The sequence below is a fragment of the Oncorhynchus gorbuscha genome, linkage group LG05, assembly GCF_021184085.1.
Source record: "Oncorhynchus gorbuscha isolate QuinsamMale2020 ecotype Even-year linkage group LG05, OgorEven_v1.0, whole genome shotgun sequence".
NCBI lineage: Eukaryota > Metazoa > Chordata > Actinopteri > Salmoniformes > Salmonidae > Oncorhynchus > Oncorhynchus gorbuscha.
Window position 1 is genome coordinate 34831133 of NC_060177.1, and position 27880 is coordinate 34859012.

A 27880-nucleotide genomic window follows, 5' to 3' on the forward strand; every position below is an offset into this window, starting at 1 on the left:
GATCCCTGATGGCTAACAATAACATATCTGGACCGGATGTAAACCTTACATATTCCCCTCTCTCCCTCAGTGACATGAATAAGTCGATTTCATTTTTTTTTTTTTTTTAGAACCCAGCAATCCCTCCTCTTGAGACATTAGCTTCCTACTGTTCAACTTTCATAAACTTGGAAATGACTTAAAAATGAACAAACAATGATAATAAAACACGAACAAAAAAATGAAACATGATTAACATTCACAGAGACTTATGGCCTCTGTTCTATAATCACACCATACACACTCTTATTTCCATCTCTCATAGAACACTGATAATAACATGTCCACTCGAGCTGTTGACTTCTTCCATTCAAACGTTCTCCTTCTGGTTCCTAAGAGAGTGATAGCACAAGACTTGAAAAGCAAAAAGAAACAATACGTAACAGTATTAATAATGTGTTAAAACTATGCACAATATTATATGCAAAGAAAAAAACAACATTTGATAGCATGTTAAGTCCTACTCTCTCTTCACCTGCCTATGCCTTCAGGGTTCTCTTCTACTGGATTTGGCAAAAATGAAGACCCTCTCAAAAAAAAACTTGTGCTTTCACCCAGTCTTCGCCGTCAGACCACAGGCTCCGAGAGGTGTTCCCAAGCCATGTCATTCTCACTTTGCTCCCCATCCTTCTCTTCTTCCTCTATAGCCACCCGATATACACATGCAGTGGCCTTAACCTTTACCTCATCTTGAGGTCACTCAGCACTGTGTATACGTTTCAACATCAAGGCCCTCAGAAGATGATATCCCAACAATGCTACTAAAGTAACCCCTTCCACTGCTAACACTGCCCATGACGCATACTTCACAATACCCCTCATTTGCACCGTAGTCCAGTTCCATGCTGTTACTATAGCCTCCTTCGCTACTATTACTGATCCTTCAGGTACTGTCCCTTCACCGACTGCTCTGAGAATAGCTACGGCATGGAATCTGTCTCCTGCTCTTCTACCGTGTGTGGTACACAGATAGATATAGGACTGACCACTTTCATATACTCATACCCGGGCCCTTTGCCACCCATCTCCGATGACCTTCTGTGTTCTGCTACAGTCTATAACTGTGGATAATACTCTCTCGTGCTCAAGTTAGATCGGTCCCAGTCTTCTGGGAGATATGTCAAGTGTTTGCTGGCTGTTAGAAATGGGGAAGAGATTAATGACGTTGGAATAGTACGCAACATAACAAAACTTTGAGTCACAGGTTTCTTGAAGGTTGACCGTAATGTCTAATGTGCCGACACTATCTCGGTTACTCTCACCATGATCTGTGTATGTTTAACGTTCAATGTAACGTCATAATAGTCTATATTGTGCACAGTTAACGGTCTCCCTCTCCTACGAGCTATCATCCCCAGAGACTATCACCCTAACCTTAATTTATGAGCCCCCACAGATCTCCACCCCGGTCACATTCCATCCCACTTAACAGCCTGATGTAAACATTCAGTCTCAAACACAGGCCTCGTATGACCCTCACCTCCTGCTACAAATGCATTTGCCCATATATCATTCCATCTAACCCATAACACAATAGTCACTACTCCTAATTCACTTCTACAGTTATAAACATACAGTTGAAGTGGGAAGTTTACATACACTTTGGTTGGATTCATTAAAACTCGTTTTTTCAACCACTCAACAAATGTCTTGTTAACAAACTATAGTTTTGACAAGTCAGTTAGTAGATCTACCTTAGGTATGACACAAGTATTTTTCCCAACAATTATTTACAGAAAGATTATTTAACTTATGGAAGAAAAAACTATTTCAGTGGGTGAGAGAGAAGTTTACATACACTGAGCTGACTGTGCCCTTAAACAGCTTGGAAAATTACAGTAAATGATGTCATGGCTTTAGAAGCATCTGATGGGCTAATTGACATAATTTGAGTAAATTGGAGGTGTACCTGTGGACTTATTTCAAGGCCTACCTTCAAACTCAGGGCCTCTTTGCTTGACATCATGGAAAAAAATAAAAAATAAATAAAGCCAAGACCCCAGAATTTAGAAAAATATATATTTTTTTAGACCACAAGTCTGGTTCATCCTTGGGAGCAATTTCCAAACACCTGAAGGTACCACGTTCATCTGTACAAACAATAGTACGCAAGTATAAACACCATGGGACCACGCAGCCATCATACCGCTCAGGAAGGAGACGCGCTCTGTCTCCTAGAGATGAACGTACTTCGGTGCGAAAAGTGCAAATCAATCCCAGAACAGCAAAGGATCTTGTGAAGATGCTGGAGGAAACAGGTACAAAAGTATCTATATCCACAGTAAAAACGAGTCCTATAATCGACATAACCTGAAAGTTCCCTCAGCATGGAAGAAGCCGCTGCTCTAAAACCGCCATAAAAACAGGCAGACTACAGTTTGCAACTGCACATGGGGATAAAGATCGTACTTTTTGGAGAAATGTCCTCTGGTCTCATGAAACAAAAATGGAACTGTTCGACCATAATGACCATCGTTATGTTTGGAGGAAAAAGGGGGAGGCTTGCAAGCCAAAGATTACCATACCAACTGTGAAGCACAGGGGTGGCAGTATCATGTTGTGGGGGTGCTTCGCTGCAGGAGGGACTGGTGCACTTCACAAAATAGATGGCATAACGAAGAAGGAAAATGATGTGGATATATTGAAGCAACATCTCAAGACATCAGCCAGGAAATTAAAGCTTGTTCGCAAATGGGTCTTCCAAATGGACAATGACCCCAAGCATACTTCCAAAGTTGTGGCAAAATGGCTTAAGGACAACAAAGCCAAGGTATTGGAGTGGCCATCACAAAGCCCTGACTTCAATCCTATAGAAAATTTGTGGGCAGAACTGAAAAAGCGTGTGCGAGCAAGGAGACTTACAAACCTGACTCAGTTACACCTGCTCTGTCAGGAGGAATGGGCCAAAATTCACCCAACTTATTGTGGGAAGCTTGTGGAAGGCTACCCGAAATGTTTGACCCAAGTAAAACAATTTAAAGGCAATGCTACCCGAGTACTAATTGAGTGTATGTAAACTTCTGACCCACTGGGAATGTGATGAAAGAAATGAAAGCTGAAATAAATAATTCTCTACTCTTATTCTGACATTTCACATTCTTAAAATAAAGTGGTGATCCTAACTGACCTAAAACAGAATTAGATCTAGGATTAAATGTCAGGAATTGTGAACAACTGAGTTTAAATGTATATGGCTAAGGTGTATGTAAACTCCCAACTGTACATTCTCAAATCAATTAGTCAATTTCCACCAATCCCTCATCTGGAACAATGATCACTCTTGTGTTCCACGACACCTAAAAACAGATTGACTTGAACAAGGAAGAGAGGAAATGCATGTTTAATCATTTCTCACCACTCTAAGACAGTGTAAAGAACCATCCATCCGTTCTGTTCTATGCCCCTGGGGATGCTAGTCTCCATGCCCTTCTCCTTCATTTTCATCCTCGGGTGTCAACGCACGACACAGACTATGAGCCTTGTATGCAATGTATTGTACCGAGTCATCCAGCAATCCACATGTATTGATACGCTTCAACATTAGGATTATACAAGACATTGTAAAACAAAATCCCCTTCATGGTTGACTCAAGTTATCATCCTATCATGACACAAGGCAAGATCCAGATGCAGACACAGGAGGCAGATGGTTGGAGTCTTACAATGTTTGATAATCCAAAGGGGTAGGCTAGAGAATGGTCGTGGACAGGCAAACGGTCAAAACCAGATCAGAGTCCAGGAGGTACAGAGTGGCAGACAGGCTCGTGGTCAAGGCAGGCAGGCGGGTACAATGTCCAGAAAAAAGGCAAGGGTCAAAACCGGGAGGACTAGAAAAAGGAGAAATGCAAAAAGCAGGAGAACGGGACAACCGCTGGCTGACTTGGAAAACATACAAGATGAACTGGCACAGAGACAGGAAACACAGGGATAAACACACTGGGGAAAATAAGCGACACCTGGAGGGGGTGGAGACAATTACAGGGACAGGTGAAACATATCAGGGCGTGACAATCCAGTGAGTTCTCTAATAACCTCCCTCTCGGAAGACACTTAAAGTTAAGGTTTCTAGAGAGAAAAACCCTCCCTAGACCCAATAAGTTAGAGCCGTGCACTCACCCCTCACAGTTTGAGAGTAGCGCTCTCTCTCGCTTTATCCGAATCATAATTAAAACATTTTATAAATTATCCAAGCCAAATTTAGAATGACAGTCCTTTGTGCTTTACATAGAGTCTATCACTCTAATTCAAGCTTATAATATATAATAATAATAATATATGCCATTTAGCAGACGCTTTTATCCAAAGCGACTTACAGTCATGTGTGCATACATTCTACGTATGGGTGATCCCGGGAATCGAACCCACTACCCTGGCGTTCCAAGCGCCATGCTCTACCAACTGAGCTACAGAAGGACCACAGGCTTCTCAGCCTAGCACACATCATCACGGTTAGAATGTACATTTTCAAACGGGACCTTTGATTGCCGGTAATAACTCTTCCCATTACAACAATTTGTCCCTGTTTACCTGTTACGAGTGGCATGGTGATGAAAGATCGGTAACTCAATGCATTCTTAGTCTAAATTACTAGCAATATCGCAGTGTGCATTCCTCCTCAATAGACCTGACACCCCAACCTAAACAATTACGGGCACGGTTGACCCCCCCCCAACTCCCAGCACTTATCTTTCTAGCGTGTCTTTATGGGTTCCTCTTCAGATAGTGTTAAAGTTCATCTTCCCAACGGAACGTATGTAACTCATGCCTGTCACAGTTGATGGCCCTTGATCATGGCCCTATATCAATATCCACATGAATTTTTTTTTAAATACACAAGTCTCTCACCTGTGCCGACAGCACCATTGGGTCTGGTCCATTTTTCCCACCAGGACTCCACGAGCATGAGAGACGTTTGAACGTGATTTCTCTCCAAGCTCGCGCCACATGCGCGGTCTCAGGACTCATGACGCACTCCTCCTGTACCCAGGTTGATGGCTCGGACTCAGGTCACAGATATGAGTGTTAAAAGTCACGGTCGTATTGAACGTCTTTGTCGCTTATTGTTCAGCTGGCTAGGGAGGTTTTTGAGGTTCACACACTGTTCGTGGTCAAATGACCCCTTCCACGCATTAAGACACATTCTGGCGCCACCCTTGCCATTACTTGAGAGAAGACGGTGCGAAACAACAGTTTAAGACACTTCTGAATCCGGATATCCAGACCATCCGTTCACCGTTTGATCAACTATTACATTCTCAGTGTTCTTAATACCATTATCGCTAAGACAAATGTCAAAGAGCTAAACAACATGCTGTTACTGTTGAAACCATTTTCAAACTTGGTTCATACTCCCTTATTTTACTGGCGACCTCTCCGAAGAGTTACCAGATCAGGGAGTTAGAACTCTAACCCATGGGGGAAATACCAACAATCCGGCAGACCCAATCTGGTGAAATTTGTATCGAAACAAAGACAAAAATGAAATCCTTTTGGAGGAACCGTCAACCCTCATTAACATATATGTTCCCTTCTATGTGAAGGCGGAACAAAGTTCTTTAGTGTATTTAACCAAAGGACCAGGGCCCCAGGGAACTGGTCATTTACCCGTTGAACACATGATTCACATAGTGATTCAAAAACACTGCATGTTAAACTCAATAATAAACCAATTAGAATAACCAATCAACTTATAATTACAATTCTTGATAACTCCATAAGGAAATAATGGTATCCCATAAGGTAATGGTAAAATAGACTCGAGACTGATGTCCCTCCTTCATATTATAATTAAAATCCCACCCGTCGCGATCATCTCTACTGAGATTGATCAGGCCTCACCAGAGGGGGCCCCTTTGGATACTTTTATACTAATAAAACTGCCGAATTTCACTAACTGCTCTCCCCAAGAACACAGTCTCTGGTAACATTCCAAAGAGAGATTATGAAACCCCCTGCCCTCCTGGAAAAGACAGTGTACATTTTGTTAGCATTCACTATGCTACATCTTAATCAGCAATCCAAAAGTATTAATTACAAGCGAAACATGATAATGGTAAATCCACTGTCCTCACTCCAACCATTAAACGTTTGTTTTAATCCACCCCCATTGTTTATGAATCCCTCACTTGGCATCTACGACCCTTCGACACTACGACATTATCTCGCCACCGAGTCTAGCGATTCCCTTGTCTCTTTTCCCCGTGATTCTCCATAACCACCGCACCACAACGCTCTTCGTGTTCATGAACCCACATGGCATGAACTAAAAAAGTTCATTTTAGGTTTGGTAACCCCAATGCTAATTTCTCGTGACCCCTCCTCCCTTTTCGTCCATTCTATAAATCTATTTCAGAATAAGGCGACATAAAATGTAAATCGGTTTCATAAATAAAACAACATAAAATGTCTCACACGAGACTAAAAACCCCTCAAAGTTTTCTAAGTTTGCAAGGAGTGTTTATGTCTAGATCATTTGATTTGTTACCTCTTCAGAATCCATTCCCATTTCGCATAGATTCTTCAACCCAAAATATTTTTTTCCTGCGGCAATTTAGCCAATTTTTTATCATAAGGAATCCGCAATATTTGATCCCTGACATCTATTAAAAAGTTGTGTAAGACGTGATCTCATCAGTCCTTCCTTCACATAGAAAACGTCATTTCCTTGAACCATTATTGATCTAACCCCACTACTTTCAGGAGTGTTTGCTGCTGTTGTTTTGACAAAGATGCAAATGCTTGAATTGCAGCATCCCCCCCCCGAATGCAGCGGGTGCAGTAGTCTCCATTACCACTCTATACTAATTCTTCCAATGACCAATAGCCGCACATCTAAAACATGGAGCTAGCCCCCTGTGCCTTAGCGCAGGCTCGCTACCCTTTCCACAATGTTTCTTTGTCCTACCTTGGCCAATGAGACCGCAGTTAACGACTTTCACAGGGGCAGCATTAACCACTCGTACATCTGCGGAGTAAATGGAATTAGCTTCCTCTCTCCACGCCGCTTGTACTATTTCATCCCAGTGAGAATGCTGGTCCACCACCCCCCGCAATTGCCGTTTTGATGACAGGTTTCAAACCTGCCATCAAAGCCGACGTACAACTTCTATCAATGTACTCAGTCTTTCTGCAGCTGAGTACATCTACTAATTCCGGGTTAATCGTTTTTTTTGTTGATAGAATGCTGATATCAAATGCTGGTATATTGAGCTTTTGATTCTGGTTTTATGCCAATGTGCCAAGTCACAATTGCCTCCCTGAATTCTCTACTAGATTTGAATTTTCCGTTAGCCAGGAAATTCTGACCAATTGTATCCAGTTTGCTCAATTTTTCCCATAATCGAGACGAATTGGTAGAATGCTCACGCACTTTTTTCAGTGTCCAAGGTGTTTCGATTTCTTCACTCCTGTCTCTAATACACACCTTCCATTGACTATTTTCCAAGGTAGCGCTACCCACATCCCCAGGAGAATAGTTAGGGTATGTGTGCCTATTAATTTGTCAATGCACTGAATACCTTGTATTTGAACCAATACTATAGCGTCTGCAAATGTATTACTGGAGAATACGGATGACCTAATGTCTTATTTCAGTGTTACGCCTCAAATATCACTGTTGTTGATAACACACATTACCAAAATTGTCTTCATATTTCCACATAATCTGTCACGGTTCCCAGCCCAAATAGGGCATAAACCAACCTCTCTCCTTATTGCTACTGCTAATATACTCAAATCATGTTCAAACAACGTTTGAATGTCTTTTTCCTTTTCAAACCATGGATGAGGCTCTCCTCCAGACACTTTATCCATCCCCTGGCACTATACTGCCTCACAGCCACTGTGGCTGAGACCTTCACCCTCTCATTACAGGCTTAGCAGGGAACCAACCCCACCCGGGTCTTACCCCCTAGGACTTACCCTCTGCAGGTACTAACCTGCTCGGGCTTAACTTCCGGGACACACCTTATTCTTATAGTACCTTCCCACTCTGGATTTACCCCCTAGGACTTACCCTCTACAGGTACAACGTGTTTGGGCTTACCTTCCAGGACTTACCATATACCACAAAGCTATGACCGGTCGTAATACAATGGGACAACTGAATAAGCTCAGGCTTTCTAGATCCATATCCTATAATTGGTTCAACCTACGACTCTCATCTCCGCAAGATTTCAGAATGAGTGATAACAGGTGTAGGAACTGTGCATACCTTGTTTCCCGGTGCCGGCTCCTGTTCACTGATTCGGAATCTCTAGTTCAGCTGTAAATCATGGTGAACCCTGCTCACAGCGCCAACTGTTAGGTTCTAAATTAACCTTGTAAAATTTATCGGGCGCTTAATAAAGCTCAAACCAAGTTTATTTCCCCATTGGGTTATACAGCTGCATAAGATAAAACACATATTCAAACAAGCACTGACATTTAACCCTTTCTCCTTTGCTGATTCTCCTACATATCTGAACAGCCAATGCATCTTTGTGGCAAGACAGAACCTTAGTGATATCTGTTCCTCCTCACTTCATCTGTCCTCCTCTGCCTCAAAGTGCTCGCTCCTCCCCAACTCACGGCTGTCATGTTGACTCGTTCCAGACAGTGTCGTTTTTCCTCCCATAGGATCCCCGATGGCTAACAATAACGTATCTGGACCGGATGTAAACATATTACATTCCCCTCTCTCCCTCAGTGACATGAATAAGTATATTTCATGTTTTCCGAACCCAACAGTTGGAAACACCAAGACTCTTCCTAGAGCTGTCCGCCAAACTGTGCAGTCGTGGGGAGAAGGGCCTTGGTCAGGGAGGTGACCAAGAACCCGATGGTCACTCTGACAGAACTCCAGAGTTCCTCTGTGGAGAAGGGAGAACCATCCAGAAGGACAACTTGCAGCACTCCACCAATCAGGTCTTTATGGTAGAGTGGCCAGACGGAAGGCACTCCTCAGTAAAAGGCACATGAAAGCCTGCTTGGAGTTTGCCAAAAGGCACCGAAAGACTCTCAGAACATGAGAAACAAGATTTCTTCGGGCCTGAATGCCAAGTGTCACATCTGGAGGAAACCTGGCACCATTCTTAGAGTGAAGCATGGTGGTGGCAGCATCATCCTGTGGGGATATTTTTCAGTGGCAGTGACTGGGAGACTAGTCAAGATCGAGGGAAAGATTAACAAAGTAAAGTACAGAGATCCTTGATTAAAACCTGCTCCAGAGAGCTCTGGACCTCAGACTGGGGGCGAAGGTTCACCTTCCAATAGGACAACAACACTAAGCACACAGTCAAGACAGCGCAGGAGTGGCTTCGGGACAAGTGTCTAAATGTCCTTGAGTGGCCCAGCCAGAGCTGGGACTTGAACCAGATTGAACAACTCTGAAGAGACCTGAAAATAGCTGTGGAGCAACTTTCCCCATCCAACCTGACAGAGCTTGAGAGGATCTGCAGAGAAGAATGGGAGAAACTTGTAGCATTATACTCAAGAAGACTCGAGGCTGTAATCGCTACCAAAGGCGCTTCAACAAAGTACTGAGTAAAGGGTTTGAATACTTATGTAAATGTGACATTTCAGTTTTTTATTTTTAATAAATAGCAAACGTTTCTAAAAACCATTTTTTTCTCTGTCATTATGGGGCATTGTGTATAGATTGATGAGGGGGGAAAAAAACTATTTAATCAATTTTAGAATAAAGCTGGAACCTAACAAAATGTTGAAAAAGTCAAGGGATCTGAATAATTTCATAAACAGCATGAAGATGTAGACTACTGTGCTCGATCTTCAAATCAACACACAATGCTCACTGTGGATTAAAATATTAACATTGATTATGATCTACACAAATATTTTATAACTTCAATTATGGCGGGAATTCCTCAGCAGGGAAGAGATGAATAGAGACTAATACGATTAGCATTTAGACAACGGCCTCCTCATAAATAAATTGATTTGATTTCGTGTCTCCTGTTGATGCCCCCAAAAAGATTTTCAGAGGCCAAATGTGACAAAGTTAACACGGCACCTCGTATTATCCCGGCCTGCCCATATTGAATCTGTCTGTGTCACTATCTGTGTGGTGTTATTTGAGTACATTTGATTTATGTTGTGTGCGCTTATTTTGGTTTCTCTCTCGTTCTGATGAAAAGGGTGAAGGGGATTTGAGAAGAGCCACTAATGGCTGAAGTTGGGTTTCTGCCCCCTGAGCTGACATGAAAGAGTTCCACCCCGTGTATTTAAAAATTCTAACGGGTTGAGGATTAAATATTAAACACGGCAGACTTGAGAATCGATTCCTCCGCTGAGGAATGAAAATCTTGGGAGTGTTCCTGACCTGCGGTCCACAGAGAGGTATGTGTAAGATGAGGAATGTCAGCTTACATGTTTCTCTCCATAGGGTCATGGTGGCAACGTCTGTAACATTGGCATTGCCACAAAGGATTTGAATTTCTGCTTTACAACCAACAAAAATAATTAACCTGTGTTTTTTTCTCTCTCCACTTTCTCTAATCCTCTCACCACTCTCCCCTCTCTATCACCCCCCCACCCCTTCCTTCTCTCCACACTGTCCCTCTTGTAATTCCATTCTTCCCTGCCTTCTCTTTTCTGTGGCTCTGCCCCACGTTGTGGTCTGTGAACTGTGCAGTGAGCTCGAACCAGAGCAGTGTCCATGAGTACCCAGACTGCCGTGATGGGGGCAGCGAGGCCAGCCTGCTGGTGTCTCCGCTGGTGGTGGCTGGCATCGTCATCGGCCTGGTGCTCTTTCTGTCCTGCGTTACCATCATCGTGGGCAGCCTGCGCAAAGACAGCCGTCTGCGCAACCCCCACCTGCGGGCCAGCTATGGTGAGTTACAGAGAGTTGTCCATCGATGAGGCCAGTAGGTGTGTTAGTGGCCCGGTCATTCATAACCTATAGTTTATCGGTTTTCAGTTACAAGCTGTTTCATAGGTCTTATTTACAAATCCCTGGGACAAAATGTATGCCCATGAATTGTCTATGCTCCTTTTCCCAGAGCTGAACCAATAGAAGATATTCAGTCTAGTCTTCCAATGAACACATTTCACCCACATGGCATTAATATGCCACATTTGGCATTCTCCAGAGCTGGCATTTAAACCAACCAGTGCTCTTCTCCTGAAACCTCATGTAAAGGGACCACGCTCTGCCTGTGGGTTTGATAACGGAATGGGAAAATAACGAAATATTGCGCCAAACTGAATCACACACACACAGCCAAAGCCACGTCTGTGGAAGGCCACTTGGCCCCATGGACCGGGTCCCATTGTCAGTTCACACAGAGACAGCACAAAAAGCTCAAAGAGCATCCTTTGTGTGAGGACACAGCCCCATTCTCCCTCTGCCTGGCCAAAGACTGATATACCCAGATTGTATCGCAATGGCTTCAATCACAGCCCCTCTATCTTCAAGTAGCCACATGCCCTTAGCTTTATGTTTCATAGAAGATTCTGACTGCTCCGGTGTAAAAACAGTGCAGATGAGAGAGATAGACTGCAAAAAGAAATATTTACTGTAAATCTGCTTACTCAGTTCAAAGTAGGATCCCTAAACCATGAGATATAAAATTCAGTTGAATTGAACACAGAGCATGTTTACAATCCTGACTGTGTGCTGTAGTTCACTGAGGGTAAAAAAAAAGCTATTGTGTTCGTTAGTGTTGTATTAGACTGCCCTGCCTCTCCACAGCTCCGGATGGATTTTCGTACGGCGGCTCCATCGGGGAGCTGAGGTCGACGTGTGTCGAGGAGTACCCTCCAGCGTTTGACTTTGACTCCTACGTGGAGACTCTATCACAAGTCAATGTGATGTATCCAGACTCCCCGCCTCAGTAAGTCATTTAACTCGACTGTAATTGGCACCCAAAATGGCATTACGATCATCTTCATTCCTTTGGTCACCATTATAGCTAGATAAAGGGAGGTCTCTGATGGTCCATTTGCTGTTATCTTCATACATTATGATAAATGGTGGATGAGTAATGATCATGAGCACCACTATTCTTCTGGTTGGTTACCTCTGGGTGATCCCCAGGTTGTGTGTGTGTGTGTGTGTGTGTGTGTGTGTGTGTGTGTGTGTGTGTGTGTGTGTGTGTGTGTGTGTGTGTGTGTGTGTGTGTGTGTGTGTGTGTGTGTGTGTGTGTGTGTGTGTGTGTGTGTGTGTGTGTGTGTGTGTGTGTGTGTGTGTGTGTGTGTGTGTGTGATAGGATCTGGCTATGATAATGAAGCAGGACCATTGTGAAGGGTCAAGGTAATGGAATGGAGGGATGTGCAGGGGAATGGAGAGCTGTAGTAATGAGTAGATGTGAGAAGTGGTTAAGAGCTCTCTGATCAATCTGAAGATCACATTGTCAACCACCATAGTGGAGAGCCATAGGCTTTCTGTACTTAGTGCACGCTCACGCTTAGTGCACGGTCTATATGATTGAAATGTAAAGGGTTTTGGAATATGTGAAATATGTATTTCATGTGCATTCCAGTTTCTATGCAAAAACTGTAGTTCTCTAGCTCAGTTAGTAGAGCACAGCACTTACAACACCAGGATAGTGTGTTCAATTCCCGGGACCACCTGTATGTCAAATGTATGCATGCATTTTTTTATTTAACTAGGCAAGTCAGTTTAAGAACAAATTCTTGTTTACAATGACGGCCTACCCCGGACGACGCTGGGCCAATTGTGCACCACCCTACAGCTGGATGGGATTCAGCCTGGATTCGAACCAGGGACTTTAGTCTCCCCTCTTGCGCTGAGATGCAGTGCTTTTGGGCTTCCAAATGGCACAGCGGTCTAATGCATGACTCTGTCACTTTGGATAAAAGCATCTGCTAAATCAGGGATTCTCAACTGGGGGGGTGGGACTTTTGCAAGAATATAACAAATGTAATACAAAGTTATTTTGAAAGGTAACCACCACACTGAAACTTTTATTTTGAAAGGATACGGCCTCACCGCTTATTGTTGCTGACTTTACATGTGCAGCGCATCAGCAGTGTTGAAAAAGCTAGCTACGTTCAAACTTGGAGGGTTTTCGCGCTGCACACACTCACTGACCCCCCTTCCACACACACACACACACACACACACACACACACACACACACACACACACACACACACACACACACACACACACACACACACACACACACACACACACACACACACACACACACACACACACACACACACACACACACTGATCCAATGAAAATGTCACTCTGCAACATTGTTTTGTTTTAAATGTGACACGAGCAATCAGATAATACAGATCTTCTTATGACAACTAAGTATGCAGAAGGGTTCTGCAGGCATTATACATATGGATAGTTAACTGTCATTTAACTCATGTAGGCTAGCTGTCAGAGTAAAATCATGGACACGTTTTTAAAACGTGCAGCTCCCTCGTCATTTACTGCTGCTTCCAATGTCAACAGCAAGGCAGACAACCCGGTTCCTGTCAAGAAGAGAAAATACCACCCCGACTTCATCAATTATGGTTTTACATATATTGAAGACAGGCAGGGTGAGTGTAGACGTCCTATGCAACGAGCTCTTAGCTAATGAGAGCATGAAACCCTCCAAACTGAAAAGGCATCTGGACACCAAGCATCCAAGTCACAAAGATAAGACAAGCTGACTTTTTTCAACAAAAAAAATAGAAAATGTCAATATCTGGTGTCCTCACAAGATTCATTGAAGAACATATTCACCATTCAAGAAAAGACACTTCGCGCATCATGCTTTGTGGCCCAGCGCATTGCTAAGTGCAAAAAAAAGCCCACACCAGCGCAGAGGATCTCGTGCTCCCTGCTACGATTGATATGTACACTGAAATATCGGGAGAGTCAACCCGCCAACAAACTTAAAACTATACCCCTATCCAATGACACTACGATTGATATGTACACTGAAATATCGGTAGAGTCAACCCGCCAACAAACTTAAAACTATACCCCTATCCAATGACACCATGAGGAGGAGAATCCAGGACATGAGGACACGCAGCTTGATGAATCAACAGGTGTGGCTCACCATACAATTCTAATGGTCAATGTCAGACACGTGTGGAATAGTAACTTTGAGGAGCAGTTCCTTTTTTGTGCTGATTTGCCCACCACCACCACCACCACCACCACCGCAGAGGCTGTCGTTAACACAATTGATATGCACCTGGGCCCCGTGGGACTGGCCTGGGATGGGTGCGTCAGTGTGACAACTGATGGGGCAGCTGCCATGACGGGAAAGCACTTCGGGGTAGTAAAGCGGATCCTGGAGAGAGCACAGAGTGCGGCGTGGAACCACTGCTTCCTACACAGGGAGGCATTGGCAGTGAAGGACATGGTGCCCGACAATGTAGTACATCCTGAACTGGTCTCTTAATTAAAATGGCTCATTCTCTTGAATTTACATACATGTTTCCTCAGTTAATATGGCTGTGTAATGGCTTTCTTTAATACCATAATAGTAGACCAGTGAGACAGAGTCTATTTTGCAAGCGAAGCCTGCCCAAGAAGGCAGCTGCAATACAACATTACAAAATGTAATCATCAGCAGTCCATCATATTGGGTTGCGACTCAATTGTCATTGTCAAATTTGGTTCCCCGGTCAAAAACAGTCGAGACCCACTGTGCTAAATGATACTGTATATATTATAACTTTGCTGTAAGCCATGCTCACCTTAATAGCAGCAAACAGTTGTGGGGACTGGGGATTGTGCTGGAAGATTCCTTTGAAATTCTTTTTAGTTTCAACTTGCCAAGATGGCTGTCCTCTACCCTGCTGGTGTGGTCTTTGAGGACATACAGTAAGGAGACAGAAAGAGTAGGAGCGCTAAGAGAAAGAGAGGAAGAAGAAGACTCCTTTTACACACCAGCCTTACAATTCAGTTCTCCTGCACGCTTGCTGAGTTAGGTCAGGCCTCGGCAACCTCTCTGAGGTTGAGTTGAACCATGCCGTTGTGTCAAGTCGTTCATTAGAGCACTGTTGCACGGCTCAACTCTTTCATGGCTGGGTGCTCCGCCTCACACTCTAAACTCTCCGCCCGGCGCCCAGCCTGCGTCGCTCCCTGAACAAGCCTCTGGTGCTGCTGGTAAATGCCACTGCTTTGCAGTGAAAGACGGCCTGGTGTGTTTGATCTAAATGGCAGCCCAGCTAATTGGCGTCTTTAATAATTCAGCCGTATTCCTCTCTCTTGCAGTTTGGTCTGCCATCCTTTCTAAAGACACTTATGAAGTGATGATGTCAGCTGACAAAAGAAAGTTGATAAGCTGACAAAAGAAAGTTGATAATCTGACAAAAGAAAGTTGATAAACTGACAAAAGAAAGTTGATAATCTGACAAAAGAAAGTTGATAAACTGACAAAAGAAAGTTGATAATCTGACAAAAGAAAGTTGATAAGCTGACAAAAGAAAGTTGATAAACTGACAAAAGAAAGTTGATAATCTGACAAAAGAAAGTTGATAAGCTGACAAAAGAAAGTTGATAATCTGACAAAAGAAAGTTGATAAACTGACAAAAGAAAGTTGATAAACTGACAAAAGAAAGTTGATAAACTGACAAAAGAAAGTTGATAATCTGACAAAAGAAAGTTGATAAGCTGACAAAAGAAAGTTGATAAACTGACAAAAGAAAGTTGATAAACTGACAAAAGAAAGTTGATAATCTGACAAAAGAAAGTTGATAAGCTGATAAAAGAAAGTTGATAAGCTGACAAAAGAAAGTTGATAAGCTGATAAAAACTCCACAAATGTCTTGTTAACAACTATAGTTTTGGCAACTATAGCTTTGTGCACAACACAAGTAATTTTTCCAACAATTGTTTACATACAGATTATTTCACTTATAATTCACTGTATCACAATTCCAGTTGGTCATAAGCTTCCTTTCACTAAGTTGACTGTGCATTTAAACAGCTTGGAAAATGCCAGAAAATGATGTCATGCTTTTAGAAGCCTCTGATTGGCTAATTGACGTCATTTGAGTCAATTGGAAGTGTACCTGTGGATGTATTTCAAAGCCTACCTTCAAACTCAGTGCCTCTTTGCTTGACATCATGGGAAAATCAAAAGAAATCAGCCAAGACCTCAGAAAAAAATTGTAGTCCTCCACAAGTCTGGTTCATCCTTGGGAACATTTTCCAAATGCCTGAAGGTACCACATTCATCGGTACAAACAATAGTACGCATGTATAAACACCATGGGACGCAGCCATCATACCGCTCTGGAAGGAGACTCATTCTGTCTCCTAGAGATGCCAGAACAATAGTTAAGGACCGTGTGAAGATGCTGGAGGAACCAGTTACAAAAGTATCTATATCCACAGTAAAACGAGTCCTATATCATCATAACCTGAAAGGACGCTCAGCAAGGAAGAAGCCACTGCTCCAAAACTGCCATGAAAAAGCCAGACTACGGTTTGCACCTGCACATGGGGATAGAGATTGTCTTTTTGGAGAAATGTCCTCTGGTCTGATGGAACAAAATGGAAATGTTCGGTCATAACGACCATCGCTATGTTTGGAGGAAAAAAGGGTAGGTATGCAAGCCGAAGAACACCATCCCAACCGTGAAGCACGGTGGTGGCAGTTGTGGGGGTGCTTTGCTGCAGGAGGGACTGGTGCACTTCACAAAATAGATGGCATAACGAAGAAGGAAAATGATGTGGATATATTGAAGCAACATCTCAAGACATCAACCAGGAAGTTGAAGCTTGGTCACAAATGGGTCTTCCAAATGGACAATGACCCCAAGCATACTTCCAAAGTTGTGGCAAAATGGTTTAAGGACAACAAAGTCAAGGTATTGGAGTGGCCACCACAAAGCCCTGACCTCAATCCTATAGAAAATTTGTGGGCAGAACTGAAAATATGTGTGTGAAAAAGGAGTCCTACAAACCTGACTCAGTTACACCAGCTCTATCAGGAGTAATGGGCTAAAATTCACCCAACTTATTATGGGAAGCTTGTGGAAGGTTACCTGAAACGTTTGACCCAAGTGAAACCATTTTAAAGGCAATGCTACCAAATACCAATAGAGTGTATGTAAACGTCTGACCCACTGAGAGTGCGATGAAAGAAATAAAAGCTGAAATAAATCATTCTCTCTACTATTATTCTGACATTTCACATAAAGCAAAGTGGTGATCCTAACTGACCTAAGACAGAGATTTTTTACTAGGATTAAATGTCAGGAATTGTGAAAAACTGAGTTTAAATGCATTTGGCTAAGGTGTATATAAACTTCCGACTTCAACTGTATATGAACGCAGCTGCCACTTCATTAGAGTCGTTAGATGCACTTTAATACGGGCGACAGTTTTAGTGCTCATCACTCCATTCTCTACCAGAAAGTTGGTTGGCTCTTGATGTCACGTAGGTTGATATATTGCTATGTTTTCATGTATAAAGCCCTTTTACAAAAAGTCCCACTGTAGCTAACATCTTTACTAAACTTTAGACATGCGAGTTACCATATCCGGTCTCCGGGATGGTTAACTCTGGAAATGCCTTTGGTCTCTACTGAGTTAGATAAATCAGATTTTGGTTTTCTTGCACCTTATTTGTGGGACAATCTTCAAAATGTTCTTAAATGTGATGTTTTGGTGCCTCTGGGGCAATTCAGAAAGCTGATTGAGGACCTTATTACTGATTACTTTTCTTTCTTTCTGCTCGCATTTTGTATTTATGTTTTGATGTGTGCATTTTCTGTCATTTCTGTAATTCAGGGTCCATCTGTAAAAGAGACCTTGGTCTCCCTGATAAAATCCAAATCAAATAAAGATAAAGATAAAAATCAAAGTTGTTTCCTCACAGAGAGAGGGTAGGCTACGAAGCAGTTCTTTATTCCCTGTTTAGGTTCAGTGTGCTAGAGTCTCGTTAATGCACTCTTTCCTCACTGTGATTGGATTACATAGGAGGAGGAGGCTTAATCCTGACTGTCCTCTAAACCTCCACAGGCTCAATCTGCAGGTCTAGACATCCTGCCAGCCTCCACCACATCATCTCCACTCTGATCCCTGGCTGACACTACACCTGCTTACTGACTACTAGTCTGTGATTACATCCTAGACAGCTCCTGATGATTTCACTATCTAGGAATTACCCCATATATTTCAGAATGAAGCTAGGAAACTAACCTGAGAGGAAATGCAACCTTTATGTGACTAGATGGACTAACAACTCTGTGGGTTTGGTTTGAAGCCGCTCACCTTTCTCTCCCCTCCCTCAGGTATAAAGATGAGATAAGATAATTAGGTGGGTGGTTACATTTGTTCTATTTCACTTCTTTTTTTTTGCAAATCACACTGAGACACCCTCAGAGAGTGGGCTAGTCATTATTGATGGCAAGTGCCTTGCTCAAGGATACATCTTTCACCTAGTCGGCTCAGGGATTTGACCCAGCGACCTTTCGGTTACTGGCCCAATGCTCTTAACTGCTAAACTACCTGCCTCCCAGGATTCCAGGGTTGTGTGTGTGTGTGTGTGTGTGTGTGTGTGTGTGTGTGTGTGTGTGTGTGTGTGTGTGTGTGTGTGTGTGTGTGTGTGTGTGTGTGTGTGCGTGCGTGCGTGCGTGCGTGCGTGCGTGCGTGCGTGCGTGCGTGCGTGCGTGTGTGTGCGCGTGCGAGCGTGCGTGCGTGCGTGGATGCGCACACGCCTGCGTGAGTGTGTGCTCGAGCGTGCTTGTTTGTTTATCTGGCTCAATTCTGCCTGCTTGCCCTTCAAGGTTTGTTTCACAGAGTCAGAATGTTATTTACATTTATATGACAGTTCCATTAGTGCGGCGGGCCCTGTGTAAGGCCCTGTGTAAGGCCCTGTGAGGGGCCTCTAAAGAGGGTGAAATTACCTCTCCCTCTAAAGGAGCCATCTGAAACATCTGGCCCTTTCCTGTTCAACAACAAATTATGAAAAATATGGAATATTACTGCCACAGACAGGGCTATTAATGTCACTGAATACTGTGTGATTCAGTTTGGCGATATATCAATCTGCTGAATTTCTGTATAGATAGTAATGTCCTACCTCATTTATTCACTGGCCTTTTCCTTCACATAAACCTGTAGGTTACATACAGTATGCAAACGTAGGCTAAAGCCCCATTCATAACTGGTTCTATCATGCGCCTTTTGTCCTGATCTTGTCCACATTCTTATTGTGCCCACATTGTTTTGACAGGTGTAGAGGGTTACCTACTCCGGAGGTAGTCAGGCACGCGTTGTGTCTGGATAGCTTAGTGTAGACGGATCCGGACAGTGAAACCATTTAAATCATCACTATCCTGTTTCTGAAATCATCAGTCAGGTGGCAACATTGACTTCTGACATCAATATGTGTCTTAAAATCAATAAGTAAATCAATATATATATATATATATATATATATATATATATATATGTATAATTTGCATACAGGGAGAGACCAAGAAATCTGGTCAGAATGTGGACACAGTGGATGGATAAGAGACATTTAAACACCACGTGTAAATGTACATCTGAAGGTGTGGGCACAATCAGAATGTGGACAAGATCAGGATGCATGTTAGCGCCAGGTATAAACAAGGCTTACAAGAGAGTGGGCACGAGTGAGAGAAAGAGGAGGTTTAGCCAATCGTGTCTCTTAACATGTCCAGTCGTGTTTCTTAACAGTCTTTGTTCTGCTCTAAATACCTGATTGTTGATAGTCAGAGCTTGTCCTTTAATGAGACAGACATGCTAATGATCAACAGATTGTCAAAAACGGTGGTAATCTTTGCAGTGTCACAGCTACAGCTAAGAAAGTCCTATGCTAACACAACGTATTTGATGATAAGACCGGACAGGATAACTAGCTTCTAATTGGCAAGTAGTGCTTGTGTTTTCAAGCCTTTAGAGAGCTGGTGTTATTATCGGTTTGGATGTTAGGCTTCACTGTTAGATGGGGTTAGTGGTGGTGCTGGTGGTGGGCTTGGTTGTTGGTGCTGAACAAGCCACTCTGTCAATGCCTCAGCCTCTCATAGCCTCCATCAATCTCTGCTACGCTGTGGAGGGAGGGAAATCACTCCTCATATTAACAGAGGCACGATTTGTGTCTGAGACCTAATGTGCTTTTATCAATCCCAAACTACGTCTTCTCAAGCTACGTATTCTTCGACTGCTGTTCCAATTCATGTAGGAAACAGGTAGGAAATATTTTCTTATGCCTGAATTTAGGCTAAGATGTGTCATAGATTGAGGTAGATTTAGATCAGGAAGAATATCCCGTGCAAAATAGAAATATCTAAATCTGTTGGCCGAGGACCAGTGCATTGGAGAGGATAAAAGAGAGAGTGTGTTTTGTAGTGTACATTGTGTGCATAGTCAGGGATAGGAGGCAGCAGGGTGGAGTGGATGGATGGAGGGAAAGGCATGTGATGCTGGACAGTGCTGCCATTGCCACAGATGGCTCAGGGAAACTACAGAGCTTACACCACCTAGATCAGCAGCTCACCTGTGGAGCCTGTGAAGGGACTTGCTTCCGCAGAGGAAGAACTGGGCACATCCCAACACAAACACACACGCACACACACATACACACACACACACCACACTGTTATGTTATTTACATAGAGTACCAGTCAAACGTTTGGACACACCTACTCATTCCAGGCATTTTCCTTATTTTTCCTATTTTCTACATTGTAGAATAATCGTGAAGACATCAAAACTAGGAAATAACACATATGGAATCATGTAGTAACCAAAAAAATGTTAAACAAATATTTAGTAGCCACTGATGACAGTTTTGCACACTTGGCATTCTCTCAACCACCTTCATAAGGTAGTCACCTGGAATGCATTTCAATGAACATGTGTGCCTTGTTCAAAGTTCATTTGTGGAATTTCTTTCCTTCTTAATGCGTTTAAGAAAATTAGTTGTATTATGACAAGGTAGGGGTGGTATACAGAAGATAGCCCTATTTGGTAAAAGACCAAAAAGTCCATACTAAGGGAAGAACAGCTCAAATAAGCAAAGAGAAAAGACAGTCTATCATTACTTTAAGACATGAAGGTCAGTCAATGAGGAACATTGACAATTTCTTCAAGTGCAGTCGCAAAAACCATCAAGCGCTATGATGAAACTGGCTCTCATGAGGACCACCACAGGAAAGGAAGACCAAGAAATCGTCAATTAACTGCACCTCAGATTGCAGCCCAAATAAATCATTCAAGTTCAAGTAACAGACACATCTCAACATCAACTGTTCAGTGGAGACTGCGTGAATCAGGCCTTCATGGTCGAATTGCTGTAAAGAAACCACCACTAAAGGACACCAATAAGAAGAAGAGACTTGCTTAGGCCAAGAAACACGAGCAATGACCATTAGACCGGTGGAAAACTGTCCTTTGGTCTGATGAGTCCAAATGTGAGATTTTTGGTTCCAACCAGTGTCTTTGTGAGTTGGTGAACAGATGATCTCCGCATGTGTGGTTCCCACCGTGAAGCATGGAGGAGGAGGTGTGATGGTGCTGTGTAAGGTCTATTGGACCAAAAAGGAGAGTGATGGAGTGCTGCATCAGATGACCTGGCCTCCACAATCACCCGATTATGATGGTTGGGATGCGCTGGACCGCAGAGTGAAGGAAAAGCAGCCAACAAGTGTTCAGCATATGTGGAAAAGCATTCCTGGTGACTACGTCATGAAGCTGGTTGAGAGAATGCCAAGAGTGTGCAAAGCTGTCATCAAGCCCAAATATTTGTTTAAATTTTTTTTGGTTACTACATGATTCCATATGTGTTATTTCATAGTTTTGATGTCTTCACTATTATTATACAATGTAGAAAATAGTAAAAAATAAAGAAAGACCCTTGAATGAGTAGGTGTGTCCAAACTTTTGACTGGTATTGTATACACTGAGTATACAACACATTAAGAACACCTTCCTAATATTGAGTTGCACCTCACACCCCCTTTTGCCCTCAGAACAGCCTCAATTCTTCAGAGCATGGACTCTACAAGGTGTCGAAAGCATTCCACATGGTTGCTGGCGCATGTTGACTCTAACACTTCCCAAAGTTGTGTCAAGTTGGCTGGATGTCCTTTGGATGGTGGACCATTCTTGATACACACGGGAAACTGTTTTGCGTGAAAAACCCAGCAGCATTGCAGTTCTCGACACAAACCAGTGTGCCTGGCACATACTACCATACCCGGGTGAAAGGTACTTAAATCTTTTGTCTGGCCCATTCACCCTCTGAGTGGCACACATACACTATCTATGTCTCAATTGTCTCAAGGCTTAAAATTCCTTCTTTAACCTGTCTCCTCCCCTTCATCTATACTAATTGAAGTGTATTTAACAAGTGGCTTCAATAAGGGATCATAGCTTTCACCTGGATTCACCTGGTCCTGGAAAGAGCAGGTGTTCTTAATGTTTTGTAAACTGAGTGTATACTAATCTAAACACACACACATGCATTCACTCACACGCACAAACTCACACCAACATCTGCAGGTATATGCACAATAATGTATACACAGCACATTCATAACCACACACTGTTGCTCTTGTACGTAGCTCTACAGGCAATGGACGGTCTGACAGTGCCAGGGAGCTGAAAAAATGAGCTCCCTGTGCCAGCCCCGCAGTGCAGTGGACAGACCGGGCCATATGCTCCAGTCAGTGCTGTCATCTCTCCAGAGCTACAGGCCAGAAGGCAGAGGTCCTCCCTCGAGTCACCCACACCTCTCCTTGGGCTTTGGAGTACCTTGTATACCTTTAAAGATTTACAGTATATAGTATTTCGCTTTACTTCCAACTTTTGGACCGCCTAATGCGCCTGAATTCATGTGTCATAGTTGTGAATGCCTCTCTAGGCGTTGGAAAGTAACACATTCTGTGTCATATGCACCACAGGTGTTTCTGGAGAAGTCCCATGGTTCTCCATACTGTAGTTTCATCCTATGACTAATTAAGCCAAGATGACAAATTATACAACCATGCTCAGGGAAATGAATGTGTATGCAAACATACATTTACCTCATTTAGCAGAGAAACTTACAGGAGCAATTAGGGTTAAATGCCTGGCTCAAGGGCACATCGGCAGATTTTCACTTAGTCAGCCCAGGGATTCAAACCAGTGCCCTTTCGATTACTGGGCCAATGCTCTTCACCGCTAGGCTACCTACCACCCCATAAAGCATGTTGATGATTAAAAACAGCAGTAGACTGCAGGCAGGATTGATTAGACAATCTAAACAGGGCTAGGCTGTAGCGGTGTTATATCTGCCTTTGCTAGCTAATAATTCATCCTTTTTAGGATGCAACACCTTGTGTTAGCATCCTAAGGGACTTATAGTTCCCATAAAGGGGGGGGGGGTGATTGCAACGTGAAGAATATTCTCACCGGAATCAGAGGGGGGATTCTCAGCTTGGTGAAACGCTCATGAAACCCTGGCGTGAAAACAGCTAAGCCCGCAGGTGTCCACAGCGCTGCCATACCTGGCAAACTCTCAACAAATGTCTGTATCAGCGTGTTTATTTAGAGAGAAAAGTCCTATTTTCAGTGTTTATGTGGAGCTGGTAGTTTGTTGAACCCTTGAAGGGATTAATAACATTGCTGAGCTGTGTGATGAATATCAGACACACGTACACAAACAGACACAGACACACACACACACACAGACACACACACACACAGACACAGACACACGCACACACACACACACACACACACACACACAGACACTTCTGTAAGCTGAGACTCTCACCCTCTTTCCTGGATCAGCATGGTCATAATTTATTCATGAAAACGAGTAGGGGGAAAAAACTGCTGAAAGTAACCGGGGCAACAGCTGATAACTTGATATTCCTTCTGACTGGAGCTGACTAACAGTATGGGTTAGAAAGGTTGAGAGATATGTGGGTGTTATGTACATTATTTAGTGCAGCGTTTGCCAAAGTAGAGGTCGCGAACTCATGTGGGGTTGCCTGATTTGAAAATCTGGTAGCCATTATATGCGGTTGTAATAAACGGAGCGGTTTCTGTTTTCTTCCGACAAATGTCGCCCTATCTTTTGAACGGTTGAAACTACAAAAATATTATGACCCCATCACTGAACGATAAGATTATCAGGAACACATACAGGCCTTCTGTTTCCCTCTACGATGCCCACAAGCTACGCAGGGACAGAACAGAGTGGACAAGACCAGGCACTAAATCAGACTAGGGTGGAAAAAAACATCATTAATGGTTATGTTCTTTTCTACACAGAAGGTTATACAAAATGGTTGCCTGATGATCTTCTGAACTTCTCAATACAATTTTTTGACGCATTTTAGTCACTTCAAACTATACTTTCTTCAGATTGAAATACTGTCATAAATACTGTCGGACTGATTTATAATAGACTGTCTAATTATAAAAGTAAACATTTGCCGTTGATTCCATCACCTTTTGTTTTTACACGGTGGGGTCGCAAAACATTTTTTTTTTTATGTCAAAATAGGGTCAAAGACCCCAAAATGTTTGGGAACTCCTGGTTTCGTGCTTTTGAAGGGCCCCAGTGCCCGGCAGTGATTACTAGCTAAACAAATCCTTCTCTACCCACAACATCCGGATAATTCAAGTAGTCAGGTGACCCCTGGTGAGTACTCATACTGCCCAGCTGTCTGCACAGCTATAGCCAATGATGCATAAGAGTATGGAATACAATCTACTCAATAACAGCACGTAACCAGAGGGAACAAATAAGATCATGCAATGTTTACCAATAAGAAGTGGGGCATCATCCTCCTCTTCAACTCTTAGAAGAAAGTATCTGAGATAAGACAATAAAGTAATTGAGAGATGCTGTATGCATCACCACTGGCTGCCAGTCGTGTCATCACCTCTCAAAACCTCTCAAGTAAGTTGCCGTTTCTGTGCCCACTGCTTTGACTTTGCTGTGTTATGCAGTCATTGCATAACCGAGCAATGCTACAGCATTGAGCGTTCCACGCACAGAGCCAGAGGGCGGAAAGGAGCGCATTTTTTGTTTTGTTTCTTTGGTTACACAGTTACAAAGTATCGCTCACCTTTTTTTACAAAGTATCTAAGATCATGCTCACCTTTTTAATCAAAAATCGTCGATCCAAGTAGAATAGGGGGGGAAAAGTTTTAGAATACAGTCAATGTTGTCTGTCAGGTTTCACTCTGGATTTGTACTGCTATATAGCAAATTAATGGCCCACTGTAGTCTTGCATAGAAAATGCCCGTATGAACCATTTTTGCACTATAGTACCGGCTAATGGCAAGTCCTGTTTTTGTCTGTAACCCCGGATCATGTGAAATGTTTCTGTCCTGCTGTGTTCTGGGGACGTTAAGTCTGTCTAAATGAGCCAGAGCACGGCTGGAGTCTAAAATAGCTCTGCACGCAGGCATACAGGCAGCCCTCTGTAGTACAGTGATGGAGGGTGGAGGGAGCAGAGGCCGGGGAGTTAGTCAGCTGCACGGTTCATTTGAAATCAAGCAGTCATTACTGAGACTCCTGAACAGCATCTTTTACTGTAGCACTGAGCACAGAGCACCACCCGAGGAGAGGACCCGCTACCTGACTCTGTATGAGCCTCTATGAGGAGCAGATACCTGACTGTATGAGTCTCTATCAGGAGCAGATACCTGACTGTATGAGCCTCTATGAGGAGCAGATACCTGACTGTATGAGTCTCTATCAGGAGCAGATACCTGACTGTATGAGTCTCTATCAGGAGCAGATACCTGACTGTATGAGCCTCTATGAGGAGCAGATACCTGACTGTATGAGTCTCTATCAGGAGCAGATACCTGACTGTATGAGTCTCTATGAGGAGCAGATACCTGACTGTATGAGTCTCTATGAGGAGCAGATACCTGACTGTATGAGTCTCTATCAGGAGCAGATTCTGAGTCTCTATCAGGAGCAGATACCTGACTGTATGAGTTTCTATCAGGAGCAGATACCTGACTGTATGAGTCTCTATGAGGAGCAGATACCTGACTGTATGAGCCTCTATGAGGAGCAGATACCTGACTGTATGAGTTTCTATCAGGAGTAGATACCTGACTGTATGAGTCTCTATCAGGAGCAGATACCTGACTGTATGAGTCTCCATGAGGAGCAGATACCTTACTGTATGAGTCTCTATCAGGAGCAGATACCTGACTGTATGAGCCTCTATGAGGAGCAGATACCTGACTGTATGAGTTTCTATCAGGAGCAGATACCTGACTGTATGAGTCTCTATGAGGAGCAGATACCTGACTGTATGAGCCTCTATGAGGAGCAGATACCTGACTGTATGAGTTTCTATCAGGAGCAGATACCTGACTGTATGAGTCTCTATCAGGAGCAGATACCTGACTGTATGAGTCTCCATGAGGAGCAGATACCTGACTGTATGAGTCTCTATCAGGAGCAGATACCTGACTGTATGAGCCTCTATGAGGAGCAGATACCTGACTGTATGAGTTTCTATCAGGAGCAGATACCTGACTGTATGAGTCTCTATCAGGAGCAGATACCTGACTGTATGAGCCTCTATGAGGAGCAGATACCTGACTGTATGAGTCTCTATCAGGAGCAGATACCTGACTGAGCCTCTATGAGGAGCAGATACCTGACTGTATGAGTTTCTATGAGGAGCAGATACCTGACTGTATGAGTCTCTATGAGGAGCAGATACCTGACTGTATGAGCCTCTATGAGGAGCAGATACCTGACTGTATGAGTCTCTATCAGGAGCAGATACCTGACTGTATGAGCCTCTATGAGGAGCAGATACCTGACTGTATGAGTCTCTATCAGGAGCAGATACCTGACTGTATGAGCCTCTATGAGGAGCAGATACCTGACTGTATGAGTCTCTATCAGGAGCAGATACCTGACTGTATGAGCCTCTATGAGGAGCAGATACCTGACTGTATGAGTCTCTATCAGGAGCAGATACCTGACTGTATGAGTCTCTATGAGGAGCAGATACCTGACTGTATGAGCCTCTATGAGGAGCAGATACCTGACTGTATGAGTCTCTATCAGGAGCAGATACCTGACTGTATGAGTCTCTATGAGGAGCAGATACCTGACTGTATGAGTCTCTATGAGGAGCATGAGTCTCTATGAGGAGCAGATACCTGACTGTATGAGTTTCTATCAGGAGCAGATACCTGACTGTATGAGCCTCTATGAGGAGCAGATACCTGACTGTATGAGTTTCTATCAGGAGCAGATACCTGACTGTATGAGTCTCTATCAGGAGCAGATACCTGACTGTATGAGTGAGGAGCAGATACCTGACATGAGGAGCAGATACCTGACTGTATGAGTCTCTATGAGGAGCAGATACCTGACTGTATGAGTCTCTATCAGGAGCAGATACCTGACTGTATGAGTCTCTATCAGGAGCAGATACCTGACTGTATGAGTCTCTATCAGGAGCAGATACCTGACTGTATGAGTCTCTATCAGGAGCAGATACCTGACTGTATGAGTCTCTATGAGGAGCAGATATCTGACTGTATGAGTCTCTATGAGGAGATACCTGACTGAGAGTAGCTCACATACTTTCATTTACCTCAAACCCATTTGAAACCTTCCAGAATAATGTTTAGAACAGAATGGGGTAATGTGATGGCAGAAAATATACACTGAGTGTACAAAACATTAGGAATAACTCCCTAATATTGAGTTGCACCCCCTTTTGCCCTCAGAACAGCCTCAATTCATCTGGACATGGACTCTATAAGGTGTCGAAAGTGTTCCACAGTGATGCTGGGCCATGTTGAGTCCAATGCTTCTGACAGTTGTGTCAAGTTGGATGTATGTCCTTTGGGTGGTGGACCATTCTTGATACAGACGGGAAACTGTTGAG

At 43.3% G+C, this 27880-nt stretch overlaps 1 protein-coding gene across 4 annotated transcripts in view; it reads left to right on the forward strand.

Moving 5' to 3' along the window:
* The window catches only part of LOC124035863 (protein BEAN1-like), a 61894-nt gene that overhangs the window by 29415 nt on the left and 4599 nt on the right, over nt 1-27880 (forward strand). For 3 of the 4 annotated variants that reach the window (XM_046349664.1, XM_046349665.1, XM_046349667.1), the window contains 2 exons: nt 10670-10867; nt 11729-11870. In XM_046349664.1, the coding sequence (XP_046205620.1) occupies nt 10670-10867; nt 11729-11870 (340 nt within the window). Of the gene's footprint in view, nt 1-10172; nt 10375-10669; nt 10868-11728; nt 11871-27880 lie in introns of all 4 variants that reach the window. The other variant, XM_046349666.1, reaches the window with a different exon arrangement.